Source organism: Gymnodraco acuticeps, unplaced genomic scaffold, assembly GCF_902827175.1.
Source record: "Gymnodraco acuticeps unplaced genomic scaffold, fGymAcu1.1, whole genome shotgun sequence".
Lineage (NCBI taxonomy): Eukaryota > Metazoa > Chordata > Actinopteri > Perciformes > Bathydraconidae > Gymnodraco > Gymnodraco acuticeps.
In genome coordinates, this window is record NW_022989768.1 from 3,370,321 (window position 1) to 3,387,757 (window position 17,437).

The 17,437-nt window shown below is 38.3% G+C and overlaps 1 protein-coding gene across 2 annotated transcripts in view; it reads right to left on the bottom strand.

The window, feature by feature from the left end:
* Positions 1-17,437, bottom strand: part of gpc6a (glypican 6a) — a 185,205-nt gene that overhangs the window by 152,957 nt on the left and 14,811 nt on the right. For both annotated transcript variants that reach the window (XM_034219617.1, XM_034219606.1), the window contains exon 2: positions 7,477-7,635. In XM_034219617.1, the coding sequence (XP_034075508.1) occupies positions 7,477-7,635 (159 nt within the window). The remainder of the gene's footprint in view (positions 1-7,476; positions 7,636-17,437) is intronic.

Here is a 17,437-nt window from a genome sequence, read left to right on the forward strand (position 1 = left end):
GGGTGGTTCAACAGGTACATTTTATAAGACATGGCAACCATTTATCACATATATGCATCACTAAAACTGTGAACACTTCCCTAATTGATTGGTTTTTTAAATCAAATTACAATAAAGATTGGCTATAGACAACAGTCACAAATTGCATTTAGTATCTATTTAGCTTATTATTATTATTTGTGATATTTTTACTTATCATTTTGTTTCTTCTCTATTTTGTATGTTTGTGTAAAATTACTGTTGGGTTGTTCTGTACAGCAAGGCAAGGCAAGTTTATTTATATAGCACTTTTCAACACAAGGCAATTCAAACTGCTTTACAAAAAATGAAAGACATTAAGAAAATGGCATTTAAAATCAGTCATTAAAAAGAAAAGCTAATAAAAGAAACATTAAAAGAAAAAATACATGGATCAAAGTTACAGTGCAGTCTAAGATATGAATAGTTCAATTAAAAGCAGCGACAAAAAGAAAAGTCTTCAGCCTGGATTTAAAAGTAGTCAGAGTTGCAGCGGACCTGCAGGTTTCTGGGAGTTTGTTCCAGATATTTGGAGCATAATAACTGAACGCTGCTTTACCATGTTTAGTTCTGACTCTGGGGACAGAAAGCTGACCAGTCCCTGAAGACCTGAGAGATCTGGATGGTTCATCATTTAGCAGGAGGTCAGAAATGTATTTTGGGCCTAAACCATTCAGTGCTTTATAAACCAGCAGCAGTATTTTGAAATCTATTCTTTGACACACAGGAAGCCAGTGTAAAGACTTCAGAACAGGAGTGATGTGATCCACTTTCTTAGTGTTAGTGAGGACTCGAGCAGCGGCGTTCTGAATCAGCTGCAGCTTTCTTAATAGATTTTTTAGTGAGACCTGTGAAGACACCATTGCAGTAGTCGAGTCTACTGAAGATAAAAGCATGGACAAGTTTTTCCAAATCCTGCTGTGACATTAGTCTTTTAATCCTAGATATGTTCTTTAGGTGATAGTAGGCTGATTTAGTAACTGTTTTAATGTGACTGTTGAAACTCAGGTCAGAGTCCATGACTACACCTAGATTTCTGGCTTCCTACACAGCGTGTGGGAGGCGGTGTGAAAACGGACAATACGCATGCTTCTGTATTTTTGATTTGCACTCAACGTTGATAATGTTGTTGATGAAAAGGCAAACTTAAATAAAATAAAATAAATAAATATACTTTAAAAGTCACATTGCTTAAACAAAAATCAACTGAAGCAACACCACAGTGTTTATTTGAAACTGAGTGAAGTATTTTGATTATGTTTTACACACAAAGAGAAGTTGTAATAAAGGATGATCCAGCATTTCATATTGTCATTCAATCTTTTTAAACCAAACTACAACCAAAGTTGTCTGGGGAACTAAAGTATGTAAAAGGGAAACCTATTCGACACAAAATCAATTTGTCTTTTAAACCTATTATATAAAAAATGTGGTTTGAAGGCTACATAAGTTGTAATGTTTAATTGGAGATGGCCTTATCGACTGCACATTTATCTCAAAAGCATTTTCAATATAACGATTCAGTTTTATGAATAGACTTCAAATCGTGTCCATTCATCTCTTACTGAAGCACAATGTAAGGCATTTTTAAACCTAATTTAGTGGAAGGTCTGGATCATGTTAGTGCTCTCTTCATCCCTATTTGACAATATTGCCTTGCCCAATAGAGCTGAAGCTTCAGAGTTTGGTTGACTGGATATAAAAGATCAAAAGCATTTGACAACTTACGGAAAAAAAAAAAAGTTTTAAAGTGTTTTTTCCTTTATGAGGAAAATGTGTTTGAAATCAGGGGAAATGATTGTCCATTACTCCATGAGACATTACTGTTGAGATAATAAGTTGCAACACATCGGTTCATATTTTTTCAGTTGTTTTAATGGGGTCTGATTTGAAGTGCACTGTGGACTGTGACTCATCACACTCTGATTTACTAGTCAAGCTTTGTTGTTTCTACTTTATTTCAAAGAGGCCTCATAATCATGCACAGAATCAATGTGTTAACTATGAAAAGCCAAATATTTAACGTTCCATTTACTTCTCATGACAAATGTGTTTGGCGCTTATCCTTTAAATGATTCACTAGGTGTTCTGTGGTGCACAAACAACTTTAATGCACACAACGAGTCATGTAGCACTATTAGTGTCCAGTGTCTGCTGGTGTTTGACTATCAGAAAAAAATTATTTGAATAACCAATTGAAGCTTAATGAGGGAAAGTGTCCCATCTTTAGGTTGTTTTACCTTAACCTAAACCGTTACGGATAAAGAATCTGCTAAAACTTGAGCAGCGTTTATTTTTGCTCTGTGTGCCGACACAATCAACAAAGACCTTGTGAATTTGTAGAGAATGCAGATTAGAGAGAATGGGCTGTTGTGCCCAGTCAGTCTTGGTTTAAGTCTGGTATGAATAAGGGATGGTTGGAGTGAATGAGGGGCTCAGCGTTGAGCGGAGAAGCTCTACTGGGGCAGGATCAAAGAGCTCAGTCATCCAAGGCTGCTGCTCAACCCAGACTTTAGTCAACCAACCACACACTCTAATCTCTTGCAGAGGTCTCCATAGAAAAGCATCAACCAAACTGAGGCTAATGAGCATCTACCAAACAACAAGAACAAACAGAAAGGGTAATGCAGGAAATACAATTGAGTCAAACTGCTCTGCAATTCTGTCTATTAACCTCTTATCCTGCCGCAGACCTACTGCTAGCTGTCAAAGAGACTCAATATACTGCTGAATTGAAGCGATGTATAAAATGCTGAACAGGATAATTCAATTGATTTAAAGTGCAGCCGTAAAACAATGGCACATTTATTATTTTACTTCATGCAATTTGAAATATTGTAGCTTCAAGCACGGGAAAGGAACAAAATGATAAAGGTATTACATAAAGTGACTTTATTCCTGCACCTTAAAGCCTTCAACTGCGACATATAGTATAAGTTGAGAGTATTATTTAAGAGGGATATGTTTGTGTTTTAAAACATTTACATGAATACATTTGCGAAATAAATGAAGTTGATATTTCATTATTCCAACCTTTTTTAGGATATATTCCATTTGTAATTGAGATGCAATTTTCTATAAGGTCAAATTGTTGTATTCCATTCACACCAATATTTGAAACAGAATAATTTAGAAGCTCAATCAATTACTTACAATTTCAGCGCGTATTAAGTAGGCAGATTTGCTTGCGTAAGCCAAGTGAATCTATGCAGATCTTATGCAACTTTGGTGCAACTTGACATGCAAATTACTCGTGTTTACCAAAAGCAAACTGTCTTGACGGTGCTGACCTTTGAGGTAATGGGGAGTTGGAGAATCCAAAACAAAACTATCTATCCTAGCTCTTTTGGCTGTTTTGCACCATCCACTTTACACAACCCTCCTCTAAACTCCTCAACAATACAGTCATTGCTTGGAGACAATTAGGAGTAATGAAAGAGGATTACATTTTAGAAATATGTATTTTGAAAAAAGACTATATTCAGATTGACAAGAAGGCACGCTAATGTAGTTTGCCCTTAGCCCTGTAAGTAGTTCCTGCACAAATATCACAAATTCCCCTTTCTTGTTTGATTTAATGTCTACAAAGATTTTAAATATGTAATACAAAACCAACATTTTAAGAAATAAAAAAAAATATAAATATGACATGCTTCAGTTTCCCGAAATTACTCCGTACAGTTGCTTCAATCTCAAATCCCTTGACTGTGCACCCTTTATCATTGTTCACCCTCTGCCATTAATCTGCCTCTTTTACACATCCACTGTCTCCCTCTCTTCATCTCTGTCTCCATCTCTCAGGCTTCTCTTCTCACACATAAATATAGTCAATATTTATCTCATTTATTTTCTTTAAACAGGGTTATCTAAGGGCACCCACTGAGCCATGGCAAAGAAGACCAATGCTATCAGAGACTTAAAACAAAGCAGTGGGAGGTGGTAACCACACTGAGCCAAAGGAGTGCACAATTTAAACAACAAAAAGCCGGCTTAGTTTCTTTATCCATACTGTGCATCAATGGGACTGGAATATGATCAGACTCCAGGTCTCTCTGGGAGAGTATAAGGCACATTGAGAGATGGTGGAGAAATATTTCTCCAGCCAGATGATTGGACATTCAGAATTACCCAAACCTAAATTCCAGTGTGCAACAGTCATTCATTGCTTCAGGATTGCTCAATAATGCATCAAAAACTCAAAGGCCTCCAGGGGAAGCAGTCAGTAATCAAAAAGTAAGTTAAGGTTTTCATAATAGGGCCCTATAAATAACTGGGGACAGAAATGAGGGCATGTAAAATTGATGAGGGATGATTCAAACCCCATGAGGTGGAGGGAGCTTAACGCAAGGAGAATGAATGTGATGTTGAGAGGCCTGACAATATGGGCATGAGTAGAAGATGGAATTGCGTAAGTGATTTGTGTCACCAGTGCCACTATATAACTGCACAGATATATCGACGTTGTTCTAGAGGGGTCGACTTTGAAACGGTGCTCTCAACGTAGGAATAGGCAGATACCAGTTTTTACTGCTCAATTCAAACAAACTGGCAATGATTGCATAACCTAAAGCTACTGATTAAAGGATTTTCTGAAACACTGTTGAACCTTTTTTATGTGATAGTTATTAGTTTTCATAATTCCTGTGTACACAAAATGGTCTTAAAGAAGTTTATTAAGATTTTTTATTTTAATAAAAACAAATGTATTTTTAAGACATAAATGTTTAACTGTGTTTCTATTTCATGTATTTTTGTATTGTGCTGCCAGCAGTGAACTTCTGTATGATAACAAAAACAACAGTACAATTTCTTGCCTTCATTCCGGCTTCAAGTCAGAGAGAAAACATACTGAAACCAGTCATTTACAACTTGAAGGGTTTGGGTTTAAATGAGCACCGTACTCCCACACATTTCTTTGAGGGAATGTAAAATATGGTGTGCTGGAACCTCTTTGCTTTTTCTGCAGAATTCTAAATTCCCTAGTGCTAACATCACTCTGCAGTGAAAACGTATTTAAAAAATGTTTTAAACCCATGTGTAATGATGCCTTGCAAAACATAATCTTTAAAGTAGATTATTATCTCGACTCTAAAAAGACTCAATCCTGTCATATTTTGTTGTGTGGTGAAATGAAGATTTCATTAGGATTGCTCGAATAAAATAAAATGTGGTTAAGTGGTTGTCATAGTGTCATTAGTAGACGGCCAACAGTAAAAAGTAAATAAATAAACAATACAAAGTAACAATAATAGGTCACAGAATAATACATTAAACTTACTTATAAGAAAGCGCTGTTCAAGTTTGGCCCTGATCCCAATCTAAGTCCATTGACATTTATCTGTTTTGAAAGCCAATTTAATATATATGTGACACATTGCATTTACAGTTGTAACCTATTTAATCTGACATGGCTTATTTTTTCATGAGCTTCTTGATAAAAATGCTAAAAAGGGACCGGCTCTAAAATATTAAGCTAAGAAAGCTTAAATGAATGATATAATGTGAATTAAAGTTTAATTGCAGAATGTGACTGAATTTGTTGTGACATGATCAGCTACAGAAAAAACAGCGAGTGAGTTGGAGCGGTGGGAACTACAGACACTAGTAGTGTTACAGAGTGAAGCTTCTTCCCACAAAAAGCAATCTTTGGACCAGTACGGAAAACGGCTACACAGATCACTTTAACCAAACAACAGACAGGTTTGAATTTCAATCATGTTACGTAGGGTATTAATTGGTGACAGCTCACATGACCTGCCACTGATGAAAGCATTAGGTTTCTACCCTAATATTTTCTCACGAGTAAAGGGAGGAGACATTTTATATCCAATTTCAAACCTAAGTTTCCCTTTTCATTGCATTAGCAGGAAGTTATGAATATGATTTTAGCCAAAACAGTCTGTTAAAGTATGCCTACCTTAGGACTTACTTGGTACATCTCTAACCTTGCATGCACAACAAACCAAAGTCTGATCCTGTCCATCCACATTACGTTTTGTTTGTTTTAACATAAATGTGTGAGCTGATTCTGCCACATGTGGTTCAGAGTTTAATGTATAAATGATGACATCACATTGTCATAAAAATGGATGACAACGTTTATAATTCAAATGCATGGGTCGACATTTATATTTGGATAAGACATACTGTACTTTTTTAAGAATATTTCCATTAAAAACTCAAATCTTTTATCAGCCACTCAACCTATGTTCATTTGTTTTACTGACTAATATTGGAATTGAGATAACCCTACTCTACTGTATTCCAGGGACGTGCAGGTATTGTCCGCAGTTGACTGCCAACCTGACAGATGGATCATTTACCACCCAGCACTTACAACCTGAAAGAAAAATTATTTTGATGCTTTTTGGCCAGGCAAAATGTCCATCTCTCTTATTCCAGCCATATCCTTTCTGGTCCAGGTAGTCAGATCTTTTGGTTTACTTGTAACACACTTGATATCTCATAAAGGGAAAAATGAGTGGATTTAGACATGCGGTTTGCCAAGCACCAAAGAAAGATGTCCTTATTCATCATTCATTGTTATCTCTTTTTCCTTATTAAAGGGCCTGCATTCCCATTCCCACCATCTGCACATAGATATTTTTTTCACAGAATCACAGATGACTGAGGGGCAGAAAAAGGCTCATTGAATCTTCTGTTAAAGCGTGTCACAGCTGGTCTTTATTTAAACTTCATGTATGAAATATTTACCTTCAAGTGTTTTGTTGGTAACATCAATTGATGCAAATGAACCAACTGACTCATTATCAGGAGAGCGAGCCCTAGGCAAGAATATGAACAGATTGACTGAAATATAAGGGGATTGAAGAAACTGTAGAACCTTGATCTAAGCACTTTGAATTGTCGCGTACAGAAAAGAGTTATATAAATAAACTTGCCTTGCCTTGCCTTGCCTAATGCTGTGCAACATGACTTAAGGCTTACATACAGGTTTGCATTCAAGCATACAGAACGCAAAAAACATTAATTGCCCACAAAGCCACATTAGCAGGACTCTTGTTCTGTCGGTATGAGAGCTAATTCACAGTGGCCCTTTGGGGACGCCAAGTACAACGGACAAATATACTGAGCAATGCTCCCATCAGTCACTCAAGAAAAGCATCAATTATATGTCTGTGAGGTTTTAATAAAAGAAAAATATAGATAGCTAGTTAGACAGATCTATAGGATTTAAGAAAATAGCTGGTATGACAAGAGAAAGAAAACTATTCCCAAAATGTATCGAAAAAGTTAAGAAGAAGAGGGCTAAAATCTATTATAAAAAGGAATGCTCTGCTGTATCTTTACTTGTTGTTTCAAGTTATTTTTAAATATATAAAAGCTAATCAGATATAACAAGATTGATAGCGCTTGTCTTGAATACATTTATTTAAAGTAACAGTGCCTGGGACAAAAATGTAATTCTTACATGTCGAAGAGATACATTTCACTCACCATCAAACTTTTTATGCCTGGAGACAAACGTCGTCCTCATGTTGTGGCTGCTGTTCTTGACCAAGTTCTCAAACTCCAGTTTGCTCTGCTGGTGGAGTTTGTCCTCCATCTCAGATGTGCAGCAGGTGTATCCCTGAGGACAGACACGCAGGTGCTCACCTGAGGGAGACAGAGACATGGAGGGCTTTCTTTTAACACACACATCACTGCCACAGGATTTGCTTTTTCAAAGGCTGAGCTGAGTCTTTGATCACAACTTTCCAGTGATTTTGGGACTCTCATCACTGAAGCTATCAAAGAGGGACAGACCGCAGCAAATGATAAAGAAGAACATTTGTCGGTACGCTGCTATCATGTGATACAGAAAGAAACATGGGGGGGAGGGGGGTAAGCACAGCAGATTGTAGACACATTAGGTGCATTCACACCGCAGTACTTTTCCCACAAAGGTTCATGAGAACTTAGTTCATGAGAACTCTTTAGTTCTCATGAACTAAGTACAGATCGCGTTCACACCGGAATAAATCCCTGGGGGTGGATTAGGCAAATGAAGCCGCTGACGTCACTTATTTTTCTTCTGCTTTGGATTTACTGGCAGGCCGCAAACCACTTCACGGCGTATACTGCCGCCCAAAGTCCCCGGCCGGAAGTCCCCGGAGTTGGGGACTGGCTTCAGTAGAAGCTGCTGGGACTCCCAGCAGCTTCTACTGAAGCCTTCCGAGTAAATCGCCAGAACGCCGACACCTCCTCATCTCCACCGCTCCCATGTTTTATTTTGTGTTGCCATAAGTTAGTCTCTCTAAGTTTCTGCGCTGGGCTAATGCTAATGCTAATAATGCTAATGCAAGGATAATAAAATGGCGGCTTCACAAAACTTTTTGGGAGTTTTACGGGGCGTGGTTTGCAATCCGCCCAGCCAATCAGAAATATAGCTCTTTTCTCACAAGAGAGCCGCACGAAAGTCCCTGCTAGAGAGCAGGGACTTTCGTGGGAGAAAAAGGTTCCTATGTCTGATTGGCTGGGCGGATTGCAAACCACGCCCCGAGAGGAAAAACAGACAGGAGGGATGTTGGAGGAGATGGAGAGAACAACGAGGACTTTCTACGTAGAGGGGAGCCAACGGCAACCGGACAAATACATGAGGGAGGCCCGATACGTCACTCATCTGGAGGAGAGGACCAGGCGCGTGTCGAGCAGAGTGGAGAAGTGCGATCACAGAGCCTGCCGAGGCTATAAATGACTTTGATTTGTTGTTTAAATAGGGGCCTACAAAACCTATCAGCCCCAGGGCCTGATGGCAGGTTAAGGCGGGCTTGCTCACCTAGCTTGCTTTCAAATGTAGTTTCCAATACAAAAGTATTTCAACACATCATCGTATGCAAAGCCAGGTACCAATACGGGTGAGTCACACTTGATGTGATTTATTTGACACTATTATGTTTTGCATACTCTCTTAAACTCTCTCATGTTTGTACATTATGAGCTTTTAATGTTTCAATATAAAATGTAAAAAGAAACATTGTGACATGCTTCTGGTGAACTAGTGTGCGTGTTCCGAAAAAGGACTCATCAGAGATGAATTGCATTGAGAGTTTCACAATCCTATTTAAGTCTTTTAAAAAGCCTACAAGTTGAGTGGTTTCTCCAAGGATAATTACAACTATTGAACTTATACACCTATTAGACCAAATAAAGAGTGAACGGTATATATAGAGTAAACAAATAACTAAGGGTCTGAATCAGAACCAGAATGTAAAGTAGTCATTATATAGAAAGATAGAAAATGTAAAACAGTATTTATTTGGCTTCAACTTTGCTTTTTCAAAGGCAGTAATCAGTAATGACCTCACACATCTGACAAGCCTCTCATTAAAAATAAACAGTTAGCCTCACATATGTGGAGTGTTCTCTTCGTGTAAAAAGGGGATGAATTACAAAGATTGATGATTAAATTATAATATCAGCCGTAATGCCCAACACTATCAGACACACACCATGCTTTACCGTTCATGCATCAAACACAATCTTTACCTCAAAGTGAAGCAGCACCAGGCAGGTGTACTTTTTACTATCAGAGAGAGACATTTAAGAATAGAGAGAATGATTATTTGAGCCAGATAAAGCAGATTTTGGTAGCAACATTGTGTGGGTGCTGGCAAACCTATGCTTGAGAAAATGTACAGTACACACACCAGGATGGGTTTAGGACAAGAGTTAATAGTTCAATAAGTGACATAACATGAAGACTTAAAACAAACCGAAAATCTGGGGAGAGCAGAAACCTTTGCTGAGGCTCTTCACAGACAATACCAGCAAAACTCACAAAGCTATCTGCAAGGATGAATGTGATAAATAATTTAAATATAAATATGCCAAGCTTATACATACACTTTAAAAACAATCAAATCACTGCCTAAGCTGTGTTGATACTCAAAATAGTTTTATTTTCCTGTACTTTCACTACGTTGGGTTTAAAGGGTCTTGAGGGCTCCGTCAATGACTATTCGTCAGAAGATGAGACAGTTAAAAAACGTTTAAAAAATAAACAAACAATGGATGTGATTGAGGTTACTGTATAAACAATAAAACTAAGCTGGTCATAATGCATATTATGTTTTAACCGTTTGCATTCCTGGGCAGCAAAATGCTAAAGTTATTTGGAAAGGCAGCAGTTTTACAAATCCTTGGGAAAGAAAATCACCCAGTTTGCGACTCCTTACTGAATCGTACAAATAGAGCAATTTGACTGCCATATACTCTCTGTATTATCTCTCCTCTGCTGCTCTATGTCTGAGAGGATACGATGTCATTATCAGAGGTAAAGAATGGAAGAAAAAAACAGGTCTGGACAGCAGTTGCATGACACGATTGAGTCGTTCTCTTTCTATCTCTCAACTTCTGAGAAAAAGACGAAGTGGTTGTCGCTGCACCGGGGGTGGATGGGTGCAGAATAGACTCAGAATGTGAGACTTTTTTTGTATGGATCCTACTATACAATGCAGGCACTGACATTCCCACTGGTGTTCTGCATGCATATACAGTAAGGTATAGATGAAGGAGCTGTGCTTGGCTAATGAAACAAGGAGGATGCAGTGGACGTGTTGGTACTCTCAAATGTGCTTAATCCTTAATCAGTCCTTAGAGAGGAGCCAGGCCACAGTAATGAGGTGCACCATCAACAGCTCAACACCAACCCATTGTCTCCAGAGTATGCACAAGCCTTCTGGCCACCGAGAACAAAGCTCTCTATAAAAACATAATAAGATGAAATGCACAAGTTGATTTCCATTTTTTTCATTCTTTAAAACTCTTTTGTTCCTCCACTTAACAACAATGTTGAAATCTTTTAGCAATGCACTTAGCAATGCATTCCTCAACTGTCACACATTGTTTCCACTCCGCGGAGACGCAACACTGTGATGATCTTTATTCCAAGCTGTGATCAGTTTAACACATGCCTGCAGAGAAAACCACATTGTGCAGTGTACACAGCTTATGGTAAGTGTTGTATAGGGGTATTATTAAAAAAAATTCATGAGGAAGATGATTTTATAAATCTCTGTTTATCTTCTCAGGCGATGATCCTGTTACTGTTTCACTGTTTAACAATAATGAATGAATGTATTTCATAATATAGCACATTCTAAAACACAGTGAATTCACAAGACGCTTCACATGAAGGGGAAACGATCATAGGTTTACTTAATATAAATAATGTCAAGCCAAATAATAGGATAAATAAGATTAGTGACCAAATACTAAGAGACCCGAATGTAAATGGAAACACACATGACCCTAGGGGAAGGCTTGACTTGGGGTCAGTTTCAAGGCACGCTTCAATTAGTTGACAAATGCCAAAGTAAACAGCTAATTTCAGCAGTGTTGACCGTGTTGCCCAGGATTTAAAATTGCAGTGTTTGAAACAATGACAAAGAAAAAGTTTGGGACAAGAGTGGATGCTTTATTGGCATAATGATGGATAACTTGATATCAATGACATTTACTTGCTGCAATAGGAAGCCCTGCAACTCTGAAGTAAGTCCATTTCAATTTGAAGTTTTGTTGAGACTACAAATTGACTTAACTTGTTGAAGAACGTAGAACCACTGTTGGCCACTAAAGGTTGCAGAAAAAGAAATAGAACAGAAATCAATAAAAAGGCAGAACTGTCCTTCGGTGCAAATGACAGCTGAAAGGAAATCCTGGTGCTTTTAGCTTTCATAGCTTGTACACCCCTCTGTTCCACTTCCAGTCTCGTTTTTGTATAAACAAATACTTTGACATATCCAGCTTCAACAGTTTGAAAAAGGTGATGCTGCTGTTACATTAACGAAGATAAAATAGGATGTTGTGTGCAGAAGGCATGGCTGGATTGTGAGCTGCATGTTTATGATGTTGTCACATTATTCCTTCTCCTCTTTGCTCAAATGTTTTTTTCTTGGCTGCTTTCCACAATGCAGATACATAAACGAAGAGCAGAATATAAATAGCAGTAAGGCCTAAATAATACACAACAAAAGTATTCAACAAATAAACTTTCCTGCAGATTTGTCCAGTGTCTTTCCACATTGTGAGCCCTGTGTTCCAAACCAATACAAACACAAACACCTACCTTGGTGAACTTGGGGAACAATCGTCCCCAAATCTAGATGGGATTTTGGCTCACTAGACCATATCTGTCCCGTTCTAGTTGGCTGCTTTGCACCCAAGATGGAATTTGAAACCGAGCTGTCAATACACTGTACGCCTGTGAGATCACGCAGTTCTGCTCAGACTCTCTCAAGCTGTTAAACTTATAAGACTCAATCCATGCCAACGGAAATGGAGACGTACTGTAGGAGTGGACAAAACATCAAGCCAGGGATGTCTGTATGTGTAGGAAGTGGAGTTGCTTTAAAATACACTAACAAAGATTAAGTAAACAAACCAATTGTAAATGCATTTTACAAATGTATGATTTGCCTTCATGAATAAAGATAATTTAAATGAAATAAATCAATATTTAACAGCCAGCTAAACTCAATTACAATCTCTGTCAAAGCAGTATGACACATTGTGATTTTAAATAGAGAAAATGTGTTTTAGAGCCACTAAATACTGTTACTGAACTATAGACATATCCATATGTGAGGAATTTATATACAATGAAGCTCCTTCAAAATAGATAACTATAAACATTGAAGTTATATTAAAACATTATATTTGGAATTTTAATAACTGAGAAAAATAACAACTCCAATAGATCCGTTTAATCCACCTTAATAATACAATATTGCAGTTACTGCAGGTGAAAAAGACAAAAGCTTAAGTAAAGGATCGTGAAAAATCAGAGCTGTAGAGGAGCTTGGAGGAAAAGGCTTGTTCCTAACAAAACCAATGGCTGCAGGTGAAAAGGTTCAAGTGGGAACTCAAAAAACAGTCCTCATCTACGTTCCATCCGTCAAAATGTTTTTTCTAATCTTTGCACATCTCTGAAAAGGCTTGGGTACCACCCATTTTGTAACATGCCTCGTCTGTAAGCCTTTGACAAACAGGCGAAGGATGAAAGGGAGAGCAGAAAGTTGGTTTTAACTGCGTGAGCAGCAGAGAGGCACACACTGTATGCAAGCCCGGGGTGACAACGCTGACAGAAGTGCTAATATATTAAAGAGGATACAAGTGTCACATCAGGTTCTCCATAAAGAGAAAAGACTGCTTCCATTTAGATGTAAAACAACACAGCTGTATCTTAAACATTAGATCTGGCACATGTTTCCACATTCATGATTCATAACACTCCTAACCTGATCACAAATTCATGGATCGCAAAGACAGACCAGCACACACACACTCATAATGAATTATTTACTCACAGGTTTATCTATGACTTATGAGGAAATAGTTATGCAATCACTGTGAAAAAAACACGTGTAAAGGATTCCACTGATGTCTTTAACCCAGACCAGCTTGTTAATGTACCACTCTCTGCTTGTAGCTGCCTTGATCACAGATGTCAGAAGGCACTGCTGCAGATATCTCCCTTTCAGAACAAGCTGATCACAGATTTTAATGTTTGCAATTACAGAAGCAAGGTAATTAAGGACAAATGCTAATTTTCTGGGATTTTACTGTGAAATGTTCTGGCTTTAGTATAAATGTGTTCTAATCAAAAAGGATTGAAGCATAAGAAATGGTGTGCGGCTTACAAATGCAATCACACAGAAGTAGTTTTGTTCACTTTCTTTGATGCGCAGATGTGTTTGGCTCCTCTGGATCACAATCTTCGTGGACTGCGAAATATGATTGAAGCGTAGCATTGTAATTTGAAATTTGGTAAGGGGAAATGAAAACATTGAAACATGCACTGAAACATGCATCAGACACATAGACAGGGCTGCCTTCAGACAAAGACATTTCCCAAACCCATTATGAATGTTACTTTAAGATTATTAAGTAAGACACATATGTTTAACCGCAGATAGTCTGATCTGCTCTAAATAACAACGTCAGGAGTATATATAGGTCACTATCGGAGAGAGGATGGACCTGGAGGTATGATCATGCAGAGATTAAAGAGAAGAATAACTTATTCTCGACAGTTGCATTGTATTCGGCTTCAGTTCCCCTTGGCCTCGTATCCCTTGATGGTAGAGAAGCATGTACTACTTTGAGGTTCACACGCAGGCAGCAGCAGTCATGTCTAATATATACGTAGGCATAAAGGATGGCACATCTCTGAAAGTGGTTCATTCAAATAGACAGCAGAGCCTACAGTTTATTAGACAGCAAGCGATGTTAGAGTTCAACAGTTGCAGCAGATGCCCTGGTAAGATTTACAATTTAAAAGTACCTCAGATGCATCACAGTGGGGGAAGGCCATGGAGGTTATTTGTTTGCCTCTTTTTGGTAAAAGCCGATTCAGTACAAAACTGTCCCATCAATATGATTAATAGTAAGATGGCTTCCAAAAAAATATGAAATCGTTTTTGGTTTGAGTCAGCATGTTCTGGATTTTGTTGTTATTTAAATTGACTAATGTCACAGCAGGATTTGGAAAAACTTGTCCATGTTTTTATCTTCAGCAGACTCGACTACTGTAATGGTGTCTTCACAGGTCTCACTAAAAAATCCCTTAGAAAGCTGCAGCTGATTCAGAACGCTGCTGCTCGTGTCCTCACAAACACTAAAATAGTGGATCACATCAGTCCAGTTCTGAAGTCTTTACACTGGCTTCCAGTCTGTCAAATAATTGATTATAAAGTACTGCTGCTGGTTTTTAAAGCACTAAATGGTTTAGGACCAAATTATATTAACGATCTCCGGGAAAACTATGAACCATCCAGCAGGAGTCTCCGGTCTTCTGGGACGGGTCTGCTCTCTGTTAGAAGAGTCAGAGCTAAACATGGAGAAGCAGCATTTAGCTTTTATGCCCTGACCATCTGGAACAAACTCCCTGAATCCTGCAGGTCAGCTGCAACTCTTTATACTTTTAAATCCAGACTAAAAATGTATCTTTTTGACGCTGCATTTGGATGAGTTGTTCAAATTCAAACTGGAGTATGGCTTTTATCCATGTATTTTATACCTGTTGGGTTCATTTTATTATCTTTGCTTTTTAATGCCTGTTTTTAAATGCCATTTAATAATGTGTTTCTATAATAATAATGTGTTTCTGCTGTATTTATTCTTAAATGTATTTTATTTTCATTTGTAAAGCACTTTGAATTGCCATGTGCTGAAAGGTGCTATATAAATAAACTTACCTTGCCTAAAATCTCTCTGAAAGGCCTATTTCCATGAAACTAATTGACAGTGTATGAGATACACTACATTAGTGCACTCCAGAGAATAACTCAGTGGTTGTTCATCTATTACAGAAGGATAAAAAGGTAGGACATTCATTGTTTATTTTAATAAACTAAGATAAGACAATCCCACTGGAGAAAGTGGGTTCATTAAGTTATTATTATTTTATCTTCGTTTTAAGTACTGGAAGCACGCTAAAATGTTGTATTTCCCTGAACAAACTCTCATGTGGCATTAGGTATTGCAAGAGGCAGAGGGTTTGGAGGACATGATGGCCTGCTGACCGAAACTTGAGCCATGTTGCTGTACTATAAGTTTCCTTCCATTACAAAAAGAAGAAAACTTAGAGGCAAAAAATAACAAGAAGAAAGGGGTGAAATATATTTTTTACAGGGGAACATTGGTTCAATTCAAAGCAAAACACTTTTCAAATCTTTGAGTAAAGTAGAGAGTGGACCGTTGGGCACATGGACATAAAACCCATGTGTTTACTCAAAAATCGTTCTGGTTGTTTTTTTTGCTAAATGGCAGCCAGCAGGTCGGTCAGTGTATTGTGTTGTTGCGCTAAGGTTTGGGACCTCAATATTCACAAAGCACTGAGAAGAACTACGATTGGACTCAGTTACTTTGCCAATGCCTGATAAGGCTTCAAAGGAGAAGGCATGAGAAGCTTCAAAGCTGAAGTTTAGGACGTCCTAAGGCCAACACTTCAACATGGTAGATCAAGTTAAGTGAAGATTTATACAATAATCAAAATAGAAATAGAAGGGTGTTAATGCCTCTTACTCTGAAAAGCTGAAGTTTAGAAACTAGCAGGAAAGAAATACTCATGTATAAAAAATAAATCGACTAACTGAAACCTTTAAACAAAATAACATCCGCCACAGGGTGGAGAATGAAGAAGCCCCTGAGCTAGACTTCATTGTGGGAAGCGACGCGGAGCGTTGCTGGCATGGCTCGCTGCAAAAGTTGAGCAATGTTAAACTTTTGACGCCTCGGCAGAAGCGTCAGCCAATCGAATCATATGCCAGTACAAGCTCTAGCCAATCAAACCGCTGCTTGTGTGTCAGGGGCGGGAGATTCATGTGATTGGTTGTTGGTCGAGTTTCAGACACGCCCGCCGGCAAGCTTCAACGCACACCGCTGTGTGGACGGGCCGTAAAGGAGCCAGTTTACTCTAACTACTACAACAGAAATGTTTGTTGGACCGTCCAATACCTTCAAAAACCTCCTCCATTTCACACTTATCTGTGTCATAGTAATAGTAATTTCACTAGTTTACAATCTACTCGGGTGAATTAAAATGCTAAAGAGACTTTTTTTCACCTCCATCCGCCATAACTACCAACATATGTTACAGGGAAATGTGAAAGTGCCAGAATATATCAGGGCAGCTGTGGGAAAAGAGTGGGTTCGATGCCCATGAAGGGTCTGTTGCCAGACAGTGTGATTAACTCCCAAAAGGATTCATTAGTCTACCTGGCCAAAGGGCAAACTGCATATGGGCCATGCCATCTGGTACATCCCTTGACCACTCTTGCCAGCATTTATAAAGTGAGGACATCCATGCCAGATATTTCAGAAAAACAAGCCAACGGATCAGATCAGAAGGAGGACAAATATTCACCCAAGCTGAAAATGAATAAAAAGGTGTAGTGATGCAGTAACTGCTATTCATTTCTGAAAATGTGTCACCTATTGTACTCTGAGCTGGTGAGTAGTATTCAAAGTGTGTTCCCCTGACAACTTTGCACAATGATTAGCCTTAAAGTGTAGGGTATACAGAAGTGTTATTTTAGTAAATCCGCATTTGAATCTGGTTAAAGAATCTTAGACTGTTGCCTGTTAGAGGCTCATAGCAGAGTAAAGCTCAGTAACACAGCAGCACCATCTTGAATGAATCACTTTTATTATCATTGATCCACCACCAGATTCAAGCTCAAACTCATTGAGAACTGCCTCTGGAATATTTCCCCCTGTCTGCTCTTATAGTCTGGCTGTAACAAAGACTTATTGCCTTCAAATGAGGGCAGAGGCCTGCAGAAGCACGTCAGCATTCTGGATATTTCTATTCATTCAATTTAGTTTTCTTGAGCCAGGTCTCAGACGATATCCATAATTCAGTTGGTTTGTAACCCAGTTTCCTTGTTTTTAACATTGATTCGTTCCAAACTCA